The 18,338-nt window shown below is 42.6% G+C and overlaps 1 protein-coding gene across 1 annotated transcript; it reads right to left on the bottom strand.

The window, feature by feature from the left end:
• Positions 1-292: 292 nt before the first annotated feature.
• On the bottom strand, positions 293-17,937 carry inpp5jb (inositol polyphosphate-5-phosphatase Jb). The gene is made up of 13 exons (XM_069523713.1): positions 17,443-17,937; positions 12,109-12,645; positions 10,323-10,430; positions 9,952-10,060; positions 7,439-7,555; positions 6,404-6,579; positions 5,778-5,889; positions 5,346-5,455; positions 4,948-5,155; positions 4,131-4,268; positions 3,957-4,040; positions 3,774-3,878; positions 293-3,607 (listed from the first exon to the last, which is right to left on the bottom strand). The coding sequence occupies exons 2-13, from the start codon at positions 12,630-12,632 to the stop codon at positions 3,269-3,271; spliced, it is 2,130 nt and encodes a 709-aa protein (XP_069379814.1). The 5' UTR covers positions 12,633-12,645; positions 17,443-17,937; the 3' UTR covers positions 293-3,268.
• Positions 17,938-18,338: the final 401 nt, after the last annotated feature.

Raw genomic sequence — 18,338 nt, 5'->3', positions numbered from 1 at the left:
TATTCAGAAAATAATGAACTGCATCCACTGTATGCAATAATGTATCACACAGATCTGATTGATAATAGATTAGAGGGATAATCTAATACAGGTAATCAATACGTGTGAATAAGTCAAATTTAAGCTAATGTTTAATACTGTTGTTGCACTAATGAGCTTTACAGTGACTGGCTGATGAAATATTACCTCACAAAACCACAGAGTCACAGATTTCACCCCCCCTCCACACACACACACACTCTTGTTGCAAACAATGACAATACACAAGAAGAGACTCAAGAAACAAACAGACCACAGTTTGAAGGGGAGTATATTTTTTCTTTGGACAGTGTTGCACTACTTCAGGGGTTGAAGAACAAAGCAAGCAACCCATAAAAATCCTCCTCACCTCACCAATCAGATGAGTTCACAGAGATGAACCATCCTTATGTGCCAACGATCGATACTTCACACCTCGCTTGCTGTATTTTTTCAAAATTCATTCACAATACAAACACCTGTAGACATAACAATCTACATTTCAGACATTAAAAGCTTAACTCTTCATAGTTCCAAATACAAAATGAAAATAATAATCAATCTTTTTGTAATACCATTTTGAAATATTCTTTGAAATAATGCTCCCTCACTGGCCAGCAGAATTCAGGCTCATAAGACAGTTAAATAAGAAAATAAATACATAATTTAAGTAAAAATAAACTTTGTGGCATAGATTGTCTCTTATATAATGTTTTCTACCATACTTCATATGTTCATATGTGTTTTCCTCTATTCCTCTATATAGCCACATAATTATATAACACAATAACATTCTGTTGACAGAGCTTTTTTTTCATAAACAATTCACGATAGATAATCACTGGTCAGGGCTGCAGGACTGATCATACTTATCTAAATTACCTTAAATACGACAAGGTTCTAACAATCTTAATCTTTTTTAAAGGCCCAGTGTGTAAGATTTAGGTGAAATGGAACTATTGGCAGATATTTAATGTAGAATAATCCTCATGATGTTTTCACTTGTTCGTTTCATCTAAGTTATATGAATTAGTGTGAGTAGTTTTCTTTACCTCAGAAAAGACCCTTTATATTTAAATACTTTATATTTACATCGAGGGAGTCCTCTCTACGGAGGCCACCATGTTTTTTACATGAGTCCAGACTGGACAAACTAAACACCTTTTGAGTTTAATGACAACTGAAGCTACCACAGGTTCTTTTTCATGTTTGGAAGGAGAGGGTGAGGTGAGGGGTGTTCAGCTGCAACATGTGATTTCAACACAAGATATCACAAAATTCTACACACTGTACCTTTAAACGTTACTTTAAACAAACATAGATTTTTCAAAATTAATAAAATACATGAATGCACCATGAAATGATTCAAACAGCTTCAGATTGATGAAAGCATTAACTATCCTGCGTCTTCTTTTACCTACATTTACACTGATGTTAAATGTTTATACTGTCCCTAACATGTTTCTCTAACAATTGTCACAGCCACGATTATAACAAAGAGAAGTCAAAAACAGCACTTGACGGCACAAAAACACAGTACCGGAATGTACAGTATGTACAGCTGCAAACCATGCTAACACAGTCGCACCCCATTCACACAAAACCCACTGCCAAGGCTACCTACACACACACACACCTCCACCATCCAAAACACACATCCATAAAAACACACACACAAAACCTGATTACAGACACACACTGAGGTTACAGCTACAACAGTAAACACTGTCCAATGCTAACAGCCCAACCGTACGAAGTGTCTACGATGGTGTATAAGAGGTCACACGGTAACATAGCAAAATAACTATTGTGACTGTTGTTGCTGTCAGCTAATCACCAGGATCCATAAGGATCTGAGCAAGAGAGAAGAAGAAAAAACAAACACAGTGAAGTGAAAAGTTAAACTTATAAGACTATAGGACTTAAAGGACTATTCCATATCTTTGAAATATCAAATTACCATTGTGTTACTTCATGATAGTGGAACATGTCAGTTTTGTATTATACTCCTCACAGTATAATACAAAGCCCTGTAGTAGCTCTACATAGTAGAGTCCATGTTCACATTTGTCAAAGACATCCAGATTGAAAATCAAGTCTTACTTATGTTGAAATCATCACACACAAAGTCAAAAATATCATTAAATACTACAAATGGAATCAAAACTATAAATATGATTTTGGTGTTGAGGGTAAACTCATCTAAACAAAGTAACTTAACCCCCTCCCTGCCTTGGATGAGGCCCACTAACTCCCAGAAAAGGTATTTGTGTAAGAGCAATACATGTTGGATCAGATATTGCTGGGGCTGGCCCAGCAGAGTTAGTGGCCAACAATATGTCAACCGATTCTGACAGCTTCGCTCTGTCAGTGTCACACCAATCACTTCCACTTAAAGGTCTTCACGCCCACACTCACTCTCATTGCTGACATGTGATTTGCTGCTGCTGCGGCTGATGGCCGAGCCCCCTGGACTTGTTCTCCACCTACATTGGCTCTCCTCTGTTTTGATACACACCAGAGCGACCTCGATCCGATTGGTGGATCATTTGTAATGTTTCCTGTATGTTATATCATGCGAAGTTTTCAAAATAGTGAATATACCCAAGAGTCAATCTGGATGCCCATTTGCAGATTTATACAGACTTACAATGCAAGTGATTGGTGATGCTTCTGAGGGAATGAAAAGCATCTTTCACTCTTTCTTTGTGGTCCTGTTTGGTTTGAGCAGATTTGTTTCTTAAAAATATTTGTTCTGCAACTAAAACAAACTGAGTGATCTGTGAGTTTTCTCTGCATCAATTATGTTTTTCTTCTTTTGCTTGTTTGCAGTCTGCTGACATGACTGCAAAGGTGCAGAATTTCAAACCACTGTTGGAATATAGGGAAGATGGTTTTTAAAGAGTATGAAGTGACCACCCTTATATTCTACATAACCATAACTCCTTGAGTAGTTCCTAAAGCAAGGTGTCAGCTCCCTGTACTGTCCACACCTGAGAACGGACAAAGATACAAGAAACACAGAACAAAGTGAAAGGTTTAAAAAAATATACATATAATATGTGCACAGCTTAATAAAACAACTCAAGGCAAAGTGGGCCTTCTGGACAAGCCAGAGGGCTGTTCCTGAAAAGTATGGCATCACAAACTGTATATTTTCACAACAGAAAACATACGACGCAGTGGATGTATCAAATAAAACACACAACAGTTGGTTATGTGACCTGTGACAACAGAAGGACCTGGTGCATCACATTCCTGAATCCTCTGGGTTTTGGTCCTTCCCTGCAGGAACGGACGGCGTGCTGCTGCTGCCCTCTGCTGGACGCCCTGCGGACTCACTCTCAGCTGTGGTGCCGGACTGAGGACCATCGGGGATGTTGTGCTCTTTCACTTTGACCTGTGCAGGACTGCCAGAGCGGCTGCGGTTACCGCTGTGGGTGCCGCTGCGATGCCGGCGGTGTTTGCCCTTGCGTGGACTGGGACTACGGGACCTCGTCTTCATGTGGAGGACAGTGCTGTCGTCTTCTGAGCTGAAGTCAGAGCTGTCTGAAGAGCTGGCATCAAGGCCTGAAGTGGGAAGCTGGATCTGAGGAGAGATGAAAAAAGAGGACAAGAGTGGGAGAGAAATTATAGAATGTGGAGGTAGAGCAGCAAAATGTCAGGAGAAGGAAATAGAAAAGCGTGAGGATGCAGATGGGAACATCTGAAATAACAGCATTCCACACTTTTAATGTCATCACAGTTATGATTACCTGAAATGGCTCTGTCACGCCCACAATGGTACTCGTGTTGTTGCTATAGTAACCTATGATAAAGTCCCCTGAGCCCTTGGGCAGTTCCTCCTCGGTAAAGGTTACCTGGAAAACAGTTTGTCCGACATTAATTAAATGTGAAATGAAATCATCGGAGGAGAGTTCAGCACGTATCCAGGTTACCTGATGTTCTTGTCGTTGAAAATCAGCTTCCTCTTGCTTGGCCCACACATATCCCACATAGTCCTTGTGGTGTTTGAAACCCACCTGTGGAGGCAGCAGCAACATTTTTAACTGTTACTACTTGATTAAAAGTTGTTAATGTACAGAAATATTTCCTCGTGGTTTACACATTACCTTGTACAGTCCGATCCAGTCCCAGGAGCTGCGTGCAAAGTTGGGCGTCAGTTTGAATTTTACTATCGCATCAGCAATGCAATTCCACTCATCCTCCACAATGAGCGTGACCAGGGGAACATCCACCTTGTAAGGGAACTGCACAGAACATTTGTCATAAACATTTACACAGTTCAAAAATATTTCAAAGGTTTCCAAAATGACAAGGGCTTGGTATCGAACTTTGACCTCAGTAAAATGTGTGCAGAGTGTCAATTATCAAAACCAGAACTGAAGGATGGAAAGTTGGCACATAAGTATGGTGGAATCGGTTTGTAAATTAGCAGGATGATGCAAACACTACTTACTACAAAACTTGGTGGAATGATGCAGTAGAGGTCTGGGAAGGACCTAATACATTTTGGTGCAGATCTGAATCAGGGGCTGGATCCAGGGGTTTATTTTCTCTTTTTTTTACCATGGCGAGAATTTTGAGGCAGTTTTTCAAAAGTTTCTTTGAGAATAATTTGCAGTTCTTAATGAAAAAAATCTGACATGTTTAGGAGGCTGATATTTATGAGTGTGTCCAATTTGCTCCATTTCCAAATAAAAATCTGGGGACTGTTGGGCCTTGGTGGAGATGTGCACTCTACTGAGTGCAGTAACATGTTTAATAAAGTCAATACATAAAACTAGAAGTTTAGATTCACTTTACAGACAAAGAACTTTACCTTATTAACTTTACTATATATGATATTATCACATTAGTACAGAGATGAAGGCCCTCGTTGTGGTTGATAGGTCTCAGTCCTCTTCACGTTGTATTTTGGTGTCTCACCTGCAGAGTAAAAATGGAACAGACTGGTTTGTGGTCGCTGACGGTGAATTCCATGTGACTTCGGTAGCAGTGCTGCGTCACTTTGGCCCCGCTGGTCAGCCCTGAAATCGAAGTGCGCTTCCCTTCGCCAGGTGCAGCACTGGCAGGTGCGTTAGCTCTCAGACGCCACAGAATCCGATCAGTCCAAGCCGGCTTGCGTTTCTTTCCGCTGGGATGTGGACAGAAAGACAGAGACGGAGCAAGAGAGGAGAAATCCCCTAAATAACATTTCATCTCTCTCAAAAAAAGAGGACCTTTCATGTGTCCCTGGGCAAGTGAGGACCTTTCAGAGATTCAAGTTTACTGAGCACTGAGAAATCAGGGCTAGAATTCACAACATCACCCCTGGCAACACAAACCTTGTGTCGTATGTGTTTGTTCCAACATCGAACTTGTAGGTGGGAGGGAATTTTAGCGGCCCCTCCTGGAAACCCTCCAACACCGTCTCACTGTCTTTGGCCATGTTCAGCTGAAACGATAACAATCAACACACATCACTGAGGAGTTTGGTTTGGAAATGACTAATGGCTCTTGTAATAGGGTTTCCTCTTATGCCCTCTAGTGCACACACCGACACAGTGCATTGTCCACTACATTTTATCATACACATCCAGATTTTTTGAGCAAGAGAAATGACAAGATTTCAAAACCATTGAGTGTTTTTGATAAAATTAGGAACTTGATTAATGTTATGGAAATGGATGAGGTGAGGGATGATTTGTAACAGTACGCAGAGGAGTCCTATTCATTTTCACAGTCCTCCTATATTGATACACAACCACTATTTTTACCTGGTCCTTTTCCAACAGCATGGAATACTTGTTGTTGTCAATGGCTGATTTCACCACTTGCATTTCCAGGTCATCAATGCGGAAGTTGAGATCTCCAAACCAGAACACCACACTGTACACAAAGAAGGAACTGCATGAATTCTAAGTACTTTTCAATGCAGGTTGTGACAGAATTTACTTGTGAAACCATAAATACAAGAGACAAGTCTTCTCAGAGCACAGATGTATTATATAGATGGACGACATGACAGCTCCCCAAAAGTGAAGCCAAAGCGTCTTGATCCAACCCTGGTGGCTGACTGCAGTATAGGTCATGAACCTCACCTCCTCTATGTGTTAGTGGATGGGACATGGACCAAATTAAAAAGAGAAATGATTTTTTCTCAAAGATGGTTTCTGTTATTTTGGGGCAGTTCTTGAAACGTCTTCAATACCACGACTCCCTCCCCAATCACTACTGCTTAGACTCCAACAGTCGTCATTGACGCAAGATTGCAGGTTAGTTATGTGACATTTTGGGTTCATTTGTGTGTACAGTCTATAGAGTGGAACAAATCCATCTTGTTCTTCTTATCCAACAGATACATTTAACTATATGTGTGTATGTGTTTATACTGCTGACGTACTCATGGTCGAGAACCCCGGTGGCGGCCTGGCCCTCAAACTGCTGCTGCTGCAGGATGCTCTCAAAGTCCTCCATGCGCTGCTCCGAGTTTTCCATGTGAGCTGGCAGGTGGCAGTTCAGGAAGCAGACGGTGTGACCGAACACTGACATGCGGGCGCTCACTCCACCTTTATTCCCCTGTGACACACACCAAAACCAAGTTAAACATTATGAGAGCGAGGGTGACATTTTCTCTGAAGCAGAACTGGACAAATGAAGGTATGAATAAAATATGGTCTGTGATGGAGCATGTCAGTGGTTTGTCAGGTTTCACTGTGTTGAGTGCTGTGTTTCTGCCACAGACAGGAAGTTTACTCATTGAAAAAAGCACCATCAATATTTAATGCTAAAAGTGCACAGTGGGGGGACAGGATGAGTCTGTGGATTTCTTCCCACTCTTCTCACGACTGCTGTGACCCACTAATACCCAAGAGACACTGGAGTGAAAATGATGACGAATGTGTGTTTATGTCTCGATATTCTACAGGGAGGATAAAAGCAGGATTTCACTTAGAACATGGAACCACATGGAACTTTTCAGAAACCCCCCTCTGTCGTCTTAGGGTTAGGGTTCTCTCTTGAATACTGACCTTTTAACATCTTGCAATTTGAGCCCTTTCTAACATAAAGAAATGAGTGAATATGAGAATTTCCCCTCAGTCTGCAGTTTGCCCCTGGTTCACTTTTGTAATGCTTGACTTTCCAAGCATTACTAACCGCTCGCTGATAGATGCAAAAATCCATCTCATCATAAAACCAGATGGAACATCATTTGAATAAGAAGAGCTGATAACACGCACTAGATTCCCAAAATAAAGTTTGCAAATTCAACACCCGCCACATCATCACCTGTTTACAAACTGAGCATTGTGTAACAACTCTGTCAGGGTGTCTGTGAAAGCCATGCAACCGTACACCTGGTCACTCCCACAGAGATGTACAGCGAAGCTTCCACAACACAGTGCTGATCACAGAGCGGGTGTCATAGCCATCTCACCCAGTAACCCCCCAGGCCGGTGCGGGTGGTCTCGGTCTGGACGCCGCGGAGGAACGGCAGATGGAAATACTTGGTGAAGACCAGCAGTAGCAATCCCTGCATCCGCTGAGAGGTCACCTGAGACGGGTGAGCAGAAATGGAGACAGAAGATAGGAAAGATCAAGATAGGTTTAAACAAATGAGAAATTAGCTTTATGTTATAGCTGGCACTGAAATTTTAATCAACAAAAAAGTCTGGCTTTGCTGCTTCACTTCCTCACTTCCTCCTCTTGCACCCTTCATCTTTCTACCTTGTAACATTTTCATTCAGCCCTGTGGCTCAGCTCTGCCACTACTTTACATGAAGCACTGCACATTATAGAGGTCAAAGCTCGTGGTCTGCCCTCACAGTGGAAACAAACTGCTTTATAGTGGGAACCATCACACTCAGACTTTTCCACTCCCTGCGCCCTCCGCCATCATGCTTCTTGTGATGCTACATAACAACAAGCTGATTGTGACATCTGTGGACTATTTTTGTACTTCACAAGAGGAGCAGGAACGTGAAGTGCATTTGTTGAGTGGGGAAAGATGAGGTATTTACATGCCATATCAAGCCCCACACCAGATATTTATGTTCATCCCTCCCTATCTCCACACATCCCAACCCCCAACCACAGGCCGAAGAAGCACGATAACACCCTGCCTGAAATGTCCTGAGGGCAGTAATGGAGGCACACGTCTCCACGTGACATTAGACCCTCTTGCTTGTATACTAAATTGGTGTTTAAACCAGTTTGTTGCGTAATACATTCCACTGAACCGTGAAGTGGACCGACTATATTTGTGGTACGTGTGCGGAGGCAATTCGTTTCTGTGCGAGCGCTCGGCTGAAGTCTGAGAGAATGTACCTTAACCTCCTATGCCTGTGTGTCCTGTGGTTGAAAAGCATTTCTTATCAACATGAGTGAACACGGGAAGAGCTCCTGAAGGCTGCCGAGATACATTTAGGATGAGAACAGGAAAGACAGTTAAGCCCTAGACAAGTGTGTGTGTGAGAGAGAGAGAGAGAGAGAGAGAGAGAGAGAGAGAAGCAGTGTATGTTTGACCTCGTGGTTCACACAACTGAGGAAATAAGCTGTGAGTAACAAGTGTGATGTTACTAAAGCAGCCAGGGATTTTAGACGAGTTCAGGGCAAAATCCTGGCTTATTTATTTTAGTATCTGATACTGACAAACACAGAAAGCCCAACAACCTCTTCTACTTATGACACAGCATGTATGTGGGACATCATTTTCTGGATAAATTGATTTATTGACATACAGTATGTATTTAAACGAACATTATGTAACTCTGCCCACTCAGGATCTCTCAATCAAAACAATAATAAAAGACCGGGGGTGCGTTCAAATAGTCCATTTTGCTTAGGAACCTTTCGAACTGAATGAAATGACCTGGAAGTATTTCAGTGGCTGCCATTATAAGAGCTGTTTGAATTCTCTAAAGGATTAGGAAAGGAGCTTCAATGCTTCCTAACTTATCTCCTTCGGCATAGGTACCATCGGACCATCCTTTATCAAAGGCAAGGAGAAAATGTGTATCAATAAAAATAATCTGTGCAACTTTAGCTTGGAAGTGTTTGGTGATTACAGAATGAATCTGACGAGTATCTCCGAGCGGAAAGAACACACGTCGTGTCTTTTAACTACGTGTCCGTCCACCATGTAATGACAGCTGAGATTCTCACTGACACCAGTGTCTATCTCCTTCTCTTTGAGCGCTTGACACCTACTCCGACCAACACTTTCCCCCCAACATGCTCACCGCATCCATATCCACATGAAGTCCACTAAAAGGTCACATAGAGATGATTAGAACGAGACTTAAGCTAGCCTAGCAGGCCGCGAGATAGCTGGGGGATTGCATCAGTCTCACTGTCAGAGGCCCATCAACACTGACAACAACGTGATCCAAAAATAAAACAGCACCCTGGGAGACATTTGTCTAGCTCTCTCAGCCCGACAGCTGATTCATGCTCTCTGGCTCACCATGCCAACCGAGCCAAGCTTCGTTTTCACATGCAGCCACATGAACGTCAACCATTTACACCACGCAGTTATTAAGAAAACAAACATTTTCTATGGCATGATTCAAATTTCTTATTTGAAGGGATATTTATAAGATGTATTTAAATGAATCTGTATATCTCTGATATCTTTGTATACAACCTTTCCACACTGGGTATGTGTAGGCATTGTGAAATATGAAAGATGGAGAAAAGGGTGTGAAGCCACACAGAGAGGGTAATTAAAGTGGGTGCTTTGCCTGACTTTGCATTATAAACTTGGCAACAGAGGAAAGCAGATACAGTGACATTACACGCCTGTTATAAATGATCACCCCATCCGTTGCTCAGGAAACAAAATGAGCCGAAACAGCGGCAGGAAGAAGAGAAGCTCATCAGCGAGTCTGAGCTGTTTTAGCATTTTACTGAGTGCGTGCATATGTGTTTATAATAAGAGCCATTACTGACCAGCACATATCCAAAGGGGCTGAGTCTCTCCATGCAGACCTCGCTCCACTGGTCTGTGAAGAGGACATCTTTCAGCCTTTTGTTAATCATAGAGTTCACTTCCTGCAGCCTTGAAGAGAAAAAGATGACACACAACAAGCACAAGGGTCAACAGCACACACAGATGTGAAGAGGAGCTCGGATAATGTAATAGTGGGTTGATAAATAAGAGGAGAATCGCTGCCATAGGGAGGAGAAAAATTCAAAGCCGAGCACAGACGGCTCATTAGTGATATTGTCTTCAGCGTTAATGTGAGGGAAGAGAGCATAAAGGGACACTTCAGCCTTTCTGTGGAGACTGGATGATTACCGCACCGCAAAAACACACTCACCCGATAATATACATGTCTGTGTTTCCATCACCCACGTTCAGACCCAGCAAGGCAGTGATGTCATCAGGTGGCGTGGCCGAACCCACGTTCCAAGTGATGATGTGCACCCTGTTGGAACAAGGTGTTATATAATGTCTCCTTCACACCTCAGTGTCAATACCTCCAGACTCTTAGTGAGGCAGCACAGGCCTCATATTAATATACAGAGAGATGAAAATCCTGATGAATTATAATAAACTGTATAAATTTTGTATTAATTTGCTTTGTAAATTGAGTGTCCAGCTGCCACTATCGACATATTGACATAACAGCAATCAAACGACAGATACAAAACAAAGGTAGTATAGGGAACTGTGTGCACACATGTAATGACCTCTATGTTTTCAGTGAAGAGATTAGGTTTTAGCTCCTGTCAGTTTGTTTGTTGGTGTGTTTGTTTGTAAGAAAGATTATGTAAAAACATCTTGAGAAGGCAGATCCAGGAAACATTTTTTCACTTTCTTTAACATTGTGAGATGGAATAATTCATGACATCATGATGAATAAAAGCAGACATGGTTAAGGGACTGATATCTATGAGTGTGTGTCATTTGGTGCAGATCCAAATAACAATCTGGATCTTGTGAATTAAAATGTGGTGTCATAAGGGAACTGTTGGGCCTTGGCGAAGGTATGATAAGGTGTATTAAACAACCTGGAAGCTCAGCAATGTGCCTAATCCAACGAGATCGGATAAAAAAACTAAATCATCCATATAAATGTGAAGATGCAGTGTCAAATTGCAGTGTCAAATTAAAAAGCCATTGTAATTATATTTTCCATCGTATTGTTGTACTAATTTTCTAAAATACCCAAGGAAATGAACATTTACTGCACAAATCCTGGTAATAATGCAGGATTATATAGGACAGCTAGGTCAGCTACTTTGGCCCCAAGGCAGAAGTTTTAGTGTAAATATTCAGCTCCGAAGCAAATTCCAACAATGTTGTCTAAAACATGGAGAGCACACTATGCTCACATTGACTTGTTTGAACATCCAACAGACCCACCTCACAGTAGATACTATAATTAGAGAAGCATGAGTGATATTTAGGTTGTAAACTGTAAATTGTCTTTAATCTATTTTATTACCTACAACAAAAAAGTTCTAGAAAGTTAGAAGCAGTATACAAACATTTCATACATAATTTATAACACACTATAATGTAGCTGTGAATAACTGTGAGGGCTTTTAAATGTCTGTTAACGTAGAGTATTTGTCAATATTTATGATGTCTGTTTGAATACATTATCTATTTGTACAACTGTGTTTTAATCTTCTTTTGGTGCAGATCTAGATCAGGGGAGAACCAGGATTTTTTTTTTCACTCTCTTTAACATTGACATTTTCAAAGAGTAGAATTCTTGGATCTAAAATAAAAAACTGATATCTATTAGTGTGTAAGATTTGGGGCAGCATGTTTAAATCTAAGGGGACTTTGTGCCATTCTAGTATGTTTACACAGCAGCCACCACTTATGGGTCAGTAGTTACACTTGTTACCAAGTACACTTGTATTTGCTATAATATAGTCTGTTATAAACCCTAAATAATAACGTGTGACCCAACATAAATAATCCTGACACTCAAATAACAAATAACTGTGCTACATGTTTGCAGTAATCGTGCAGTCGTGCACTCAGTGGCTTCATGTGCCAGGGCTAATCTTTCTCAGCTCTTTGGAAACCAGAGGCTCAATGAGACATGCTGAGACATGAACGTCACACACACACATCAGGACACTTGCCTGAAGTCTTCCAGAGTCTGGGCCTGAGTGTCAGCTGTACCTGCGACAGAGAAGGCTCTCTGTGCATGAGGGTTCAGGTGAGGAGCCACAGGCCTGCTCACGGGTGGGTGGGGGACTGAGACAGCCCTGACCGGGGGGTGCCCTGGACCCTTGTGGCCAGCTTTAATGCGCTCTCCTAAAGGTTTGACTGCTGCAGAGCGGGAGGGTTTGGGACGACTGGGCACAGTGCCGTCAGGAGTGCTCTCGTCCAGTTGAGCCTCCGGAGCGGGTTCAGCTTTGGGCTCAGCTTTAGGGTCGGAGATGTCCACAGAGCCCTCCACTCTGGCACTTCTCTGGGGCCGTCGAGGGCGGGCAGCGGACGGGGGCTGGCCTGTAGGCAGAACTGAGGGTGGAGCCGCTGGAGTCAATGCCGGAGCTGGAGTCGATGCCGGAGCTGGAGTTGATGCCAGAGCTGTTGAAGCTTCTGCTCCCACCGTTGTGTTTTCTTCTTGAGTCGGACATTTGCTCTGATTATCTTGGTCCATTTTTTAAAGATTTCTGTGAAAAAGGAAAAGAAATGTTGGAATGGTTGTTAGTTTTTTAGGATCTTTAACTCATGCACAACATCTAGTGAAGCATGTAAGGATTAATCTAACAATTATAACTAAAGCACAGTCTCTAAAGAAAACAAGTTTAAAAAAGGCACAGTGAGGATTTCTACCACTGAAACTGCAAAACATGCAGCCTCTGTCACAAAATGACGAGTCAACAGAGCTGATGAGTGTCGGACTGTCGTGAGATCCGAGCGACCCAGCAGAAAAACCCAGCGAGTCAGGCTCCCACCATCGTGACTATTCAATTAACCTGTCTTCTCTCGGCCTTGAGCGCAGCTGCTTGCACTGACAGGAGAAGACGTTTGGGGGAAAAAAGACACAAAATACAAACAACTGAGAGAGGAGGACGAGCCTGTCCTCAACTCATACAGCTTTCAAATGGAGCTTTGGTGGTGGGGGGGGGGGCCTGGACAACGTTGATCATCTCTTCTAGTTCCGCCTGAGCCGTCCTCCAGTTACTAGGGAGATGCTCAGTCAGTTCATATCAGCTCAGAGCACCTGCCATACACTGACATGAGTAACCACTGCACAGTCCAGAGCAGCAACACACAGAATAAACAACAACAGAGAGAGAGAGAGGGAGCTGCAGAGATCAGAGCGACAGCAGCGAGGATAGAGGAGGAATATTAACCGACTGATTCAATATCCATTTAACTACTGTGTGAATAAATATCAACTTTCCTTTCCCCTACGACCGACTGATAACACAACAGAGATCAAGCTGAGGATTTTGAAAAGCAAAATGCGTAAAGCGCTTTACATCAGAGGCAACTGCTTCAGTGACTGGATGAAAAGTAGATTCAAACTTTTCTATGAGCCTTTGACAAACCTCCGTATCAGCGTTTGTTATGTCACGTTTATGCTGATATGACAAATTTTATCTTAGAGATTTAACAATGCAGAAAAGATGTGCATTTATGTTTATTTTCTGAATTCAAGTCCTGAGTATTTTGTTTTATTTGTGTTTTCTTTTTATTTATAGTTATTTATGACAAAGTGCTTAGTTAAAATGTAAAATATCAATCCTCAGTTGGGCCATATATCGGAATTTGACATTTCCTACTCCCTGATATCAGTATCAACATAAATCCCCCAAATCAGTATTTGTTGGGCTCTAATATGTAGCTAATCTCAACTACAGACTTGATGTCATTGCATTGACAAGTCCACAGACAGGACTCGATCGGACTCTATGCGGCTGCAGTTGGTAACAAATGAAGATTTCTCAAATGCTAAATCTCCAAAATGAACAAACTGCCACATATCAGGATCTATGTTGCTTGTGGAATTGTCTGATCCAAGGAGCACATTTTTTGGCACAAAACTGTGGCAGCCTGACCCATCGATTTAGTCAGTCAGTGGCGGACGATGTCTAATATGTGGGCGACGACCATAAATGTCAATGTCTTATATTTTGTTTGAGTGAGAGTTAAACTAACCTTGTGCACAGTCATATCCTTAACCAATCTTTATCATATTCTGTAGCTGAAATCATGTCATGTACAATATGGACATATATTTAGTGGGTGAGGAGACAGGGTTAACACGTTAGGGACACAGAAACAACAGAGCTCTCTCACAATTATTCCACATGACCTTGAAGAGACAGAGGCCATGACGTTCATGCGGAGACGATAGCTGCCACCGTGTCAAGAAACATACTCGTGTTTCAGCCCACCAATACCCTGGCTGGGCATTATGTGTTCCTGTGGTCTATATATATATAGCATTTAGTGTTATATGTGTGTGTGTGTATGTGTGTGAGTGGACTGGGTTCGACCACACATGGGATTGTGTTGTTGCAAAATGAGCTGAGAGGGAGCTGAGCGAAACAGTCCATTCAGACACTGTCTCTCCGCAGAACGTCGCTAAATTGATCCTCTCACACTTCCCTCTGGCACTATCTATTTTTCCAAGCTTTAATCCGTCTCCTCTGTCTCTCTCTCACATCGTCCCATTTCTATAATCCTCTCTCTCTCCCCATCTTCTCCCAGACTCTGTTGTTCCATCAAACACACCTCCACTGCACGGCAATTGAATCGCTCATCCCTCCTCCAGTGCAGTTTTCCCCTCTCCTGCATTTTTCCTTTCACGTTAAGCTGACCTCAAATCTTCTCCTCTCCTTCCCTCTCTTATTCCCCCTACGCTCTGAGGTGACACTCCTCCTCCGACATGCAGTGAATTGTTTCCTCCAGCCAACCACCTCACAGTCACTATCGATGGCGTCACCGGCCTCCATCACAACAGCCAGACGTGGACCATGATCAGCGGCATAATATGCTGCCTCTGCTCAGTAACATGGAAGAAACATGAGAATACAATAGGCTGTGAACATGAGAGCATCTTGGTTCATGTATAAGATAATGCACAACAATAGCTGTGAACAGGGAGGTACAGTGTGAAGGATTTTGTGAGGGTGATAACACATTTTTTTCTGCATGCTGAACCTAAGCAAAGTGAAGTCATTTAGACAAAAAAAAAATCAGGTTTTTTTATATTTGGCTGAGCAAGAGCCAAAAATTAGCCTTTCCGGGAACAGTCAAAGCCTACTACCACTTCTTATTCCTCTCACGTCCACAGAGGACAGAGTGGAAGGATTTGATAATAACAAATGTGTCATGGTGTTTACATGCACCCTCCTGAGGGGTGAGAGCCGAGAGAGCCAGGGAGGATGTATTTTAACCCAAACAGAAGACTGTAGCCAACCTTCTTGGCTCCTCTGATGGAGGCGTTTGACAACACAGATAACTGACTCAGACAAATTCATATTTCATGTCTTATCTCTTTAGGGGACGCGATAAAGAAAAGTCGTCTACATCCTAATGCTGAATATTCTTTAATCTCAAACCAACAGCTCTGCATGGCTGCATTCTGTTGACACAGTGATTCCAGACACAGTGTTGATCACAGTCTCTTCATCTCTTCTGTGTTTAATGTTGAAATTACAGTCCTGCAGAGGTTTGGTGTCCGAGGCCTCCGGGGCCATACGCCCCTGTGACAGGGATACTAATGATGACCCGGACAGAAATGACACTGCTGCCACAGCTGTAAACGGCTCCTCCAGGTCCTAGTGCCACTGCCTGTCTCTCCCCCTGTATCCAGAGGCCCTCATCTTGCTGATCAGGTCACAGACGATGCTAGAGGACGTTAAAAAGATTCTGCTTTACAGTCTCAACACTGATGACATGTGCTGACAACCTAGAGCGTAATGTCGGCATCGCAACATTATGCAGCAAGTTCGATCTCAGATTCTGTCAATTAAAGATTACATAAATCGGCCAAACAGAAACGTTCGTGGAGGAAAACAGTCTGTGGTTATCAGATTCGAGAGCAGCATATAGTTCACCGAAATAATTTACATGCATACACATTGCACAATGTCATGTAATGAAGAGAAACACTTTCAGTCCAACGTTATCAGTCCGTGAAGAACGCTGACCGTGAAATAAAAATCAAAAACTCACAGAGCTTGGCCTTAATGAAAACAGACCCAATGCATGTGTACTGTAAAAACATGTAAAACACTGTAGTGAAGAGAAGTCAGTTACTCGTTCACATGTTACTTCCTGCCCTGTTACCAGTTTTCAGATAAAATGACTTAAGAAATACCCACAATGCTTTGTGTACGCCACAGAGCTGCCACAAGTTGCAACAGCAGCAGAGGTTGCAATTCCAGTAACAACAGAGAAAACCTGTTAGGGGAGTAAACATCAGTGTTTCTGCAATAAAATGAAATTAGTATTTACATGATTCATTTTGAAATTTAACGTAAATGCTAAGCTATGTTAAATCCTCTCAGTGTGCATCTATCACGCTACATTGCATGAGCAGAGAATCTGAAGACTGCAGAACGATGACATGTATGGCTCTGTGAGGGAAGTTATTTATGTTGCACTATATGTTAGATGACAAATTTACAGCACGAGCTGGAGAGCCTGAAGCTGCCTCTGACAACCAGGGAGGCTTTTTGACAGGATGTGTCCTATGATATCTGACCCAGTCTGTTATGTAAACAGTGGAATACAAGTTGTACACAGTCGGGCAGCACACACCAGTATTTTGGTGAATACACGGTACATGTACATATTTATGCATTGTGACAGTAGGAGCACAGCATTTATATCTATCTATCTATATGGATATATAAATATATGGCCTAATTACACTCCAGCTTCTTCAAGGACAATCATTTTTTTCAGGCTGGAAAAAGAGATGATGAAGGTCGTTTTCATCAGATATTAGCTCAGTGACAAGCATGTGTGTGTGTGTGTGTGTGTCTGCGTGTGTGTGTGTGGGTGCGTGTGTGTCTGTGTGTGTGTGTGTGTGTGTGTGTGTGTGTGTGTGTGTGTGTGTGTGTGTGTGTCTGTGTGTGTGTGTCTGTGTGTGTGTGTGTCTACATTTCTAATGTGTGACTCCGTGATTATGAATCATCAGCATAGATTCTGGCAAAGAAAAAAAGGTGAGAAGCGTTTATTCTTAATCATGACTGTTTTATGTTACAAATAATTTCTGTAACACACTATTGACATCTCTGCTCTTGTAAACACATGCACAGCACGAGGATCGTGTGTCAGGGATGTTTACAGCTGTTGCAGCAACAGTAAACGACAACATTATGGACCTTTTCGGTGGGTGTTGTGTTGAAGCTGTAACGGTGATTGACACAAGCAGTCCTGATACACACACACTGAGAAATGCTAAGAATAACGCATGCGTGCAGCAGATGAGTGATCACCTTTACCTGGTTTAGTTGGTCAGTGCTGAGGACGTGAACAGCAGGTGGATCTTGGTGGAGCTCGGTCAGTGCGGAGCCTCGGTGCACGATGGGACTGAACCATTAACTAAAAACACACAACTTTCCACTCCAGTCGCCTCCCAGTTGAAACCATCGGCATCCCAGCGCCTTCCTCCCTCTCTCCCTCCCTTACTTCCTTGCTCCTTTCCTTCCTCAGCGGGGGGATGTGTGACAGAGATCCGGGGCAGGTTGGTTCAGGAGAGAAGCAGCAGACAGATGAACCAGGCAGACGTTTACATCTCACTGAAACACCAAACGTCTCCAGATGCGTTCAAAGACACGGGCTGCACCGTGTCCTTCAGATTTAACGCCGCGTCCACAACGCTTCCGTACAACGAGCAGCGAGGACTGAGAGTGAGAGCCTGTGCTGCTGATTACACTCAGCGGTGAGAGCTGAAACACATAGACACCGCACATCATCACACACAAACATGGCGGCCGTTCAATACGATCAAAGCAAAGATCAAAGCTCCACACTCCACACGTGTTTCCACGGTTATCGAAGTATTTGTCTTTATCAAGCTGACACTGAATTAAACTGTAGATTTCGCCGTGAACAACTGTTCTATGTAGTTTAAAGCTATGATGAAACACTATTGCCGCCTAGTGGTTAGTATGGGGAAGTACGTGGTTTAATTAGAGAACAGCAGCCAGCGTTAAATGGCCTCACCTTCTAATTACAAATATTACTTTAAATATTATCTGTATGTATGTATGTATGTAAGTGTGTGTGTGTGTGTGTGTGTGTGTGTGTGTGTGTGTGTGTGTGTGTGTGTGTGTGTGTGTGTGTGTGTTTGTAGTTGTTTTTGTTGCCTTTTTCAGTTGACCTCATGGGGACGAAA

This window comes from Paralichthys olivaceus, chromosome 4 (genome assembly GCF_024713975.1).
Source record: "Paralichthys olivaceus isolate ysfri-2021 chromosome 4, ASM2471397v2, whole genome shotgun sequence".
NCBI lineage: Eukaryota > Metazoa > Chordata > Actinopteri > Pleuronectiformes > Paralichthyidae > Paralichthys > Paralichthys olivaceus.
The sequence above is the reverse complement of the archived record's forward strand: the minus strand, read 5'-3'. Positions and strand labels throughout refer to the sequence as shown.

Excerpts from the sequence above, each read along its gene's own strand:
- inpp5jb (XM_069523713.1), bottom strand. The coding sequence starts at position 12,632 with ATGGACCAAGATAATCAGAGCAAATGTCCGACTCAAGAAGAAAACACA. Across the intron at positions 6,580-7,438 it reads CCGGCCTGGGGGGTTACTGG|GGGAATAAAGGTGGAGTGAG; the intron begins GTGAGATGGCTA and ends TGTGTGTCACAG. Across the intron at positions 4,041-4,130 it reads ACTGGATCGGACTGTACAAG|GTGGGTTTCAAACACCACAA; the intron begins GTAATGTGTAAA and ends CTGCCTCCACAG.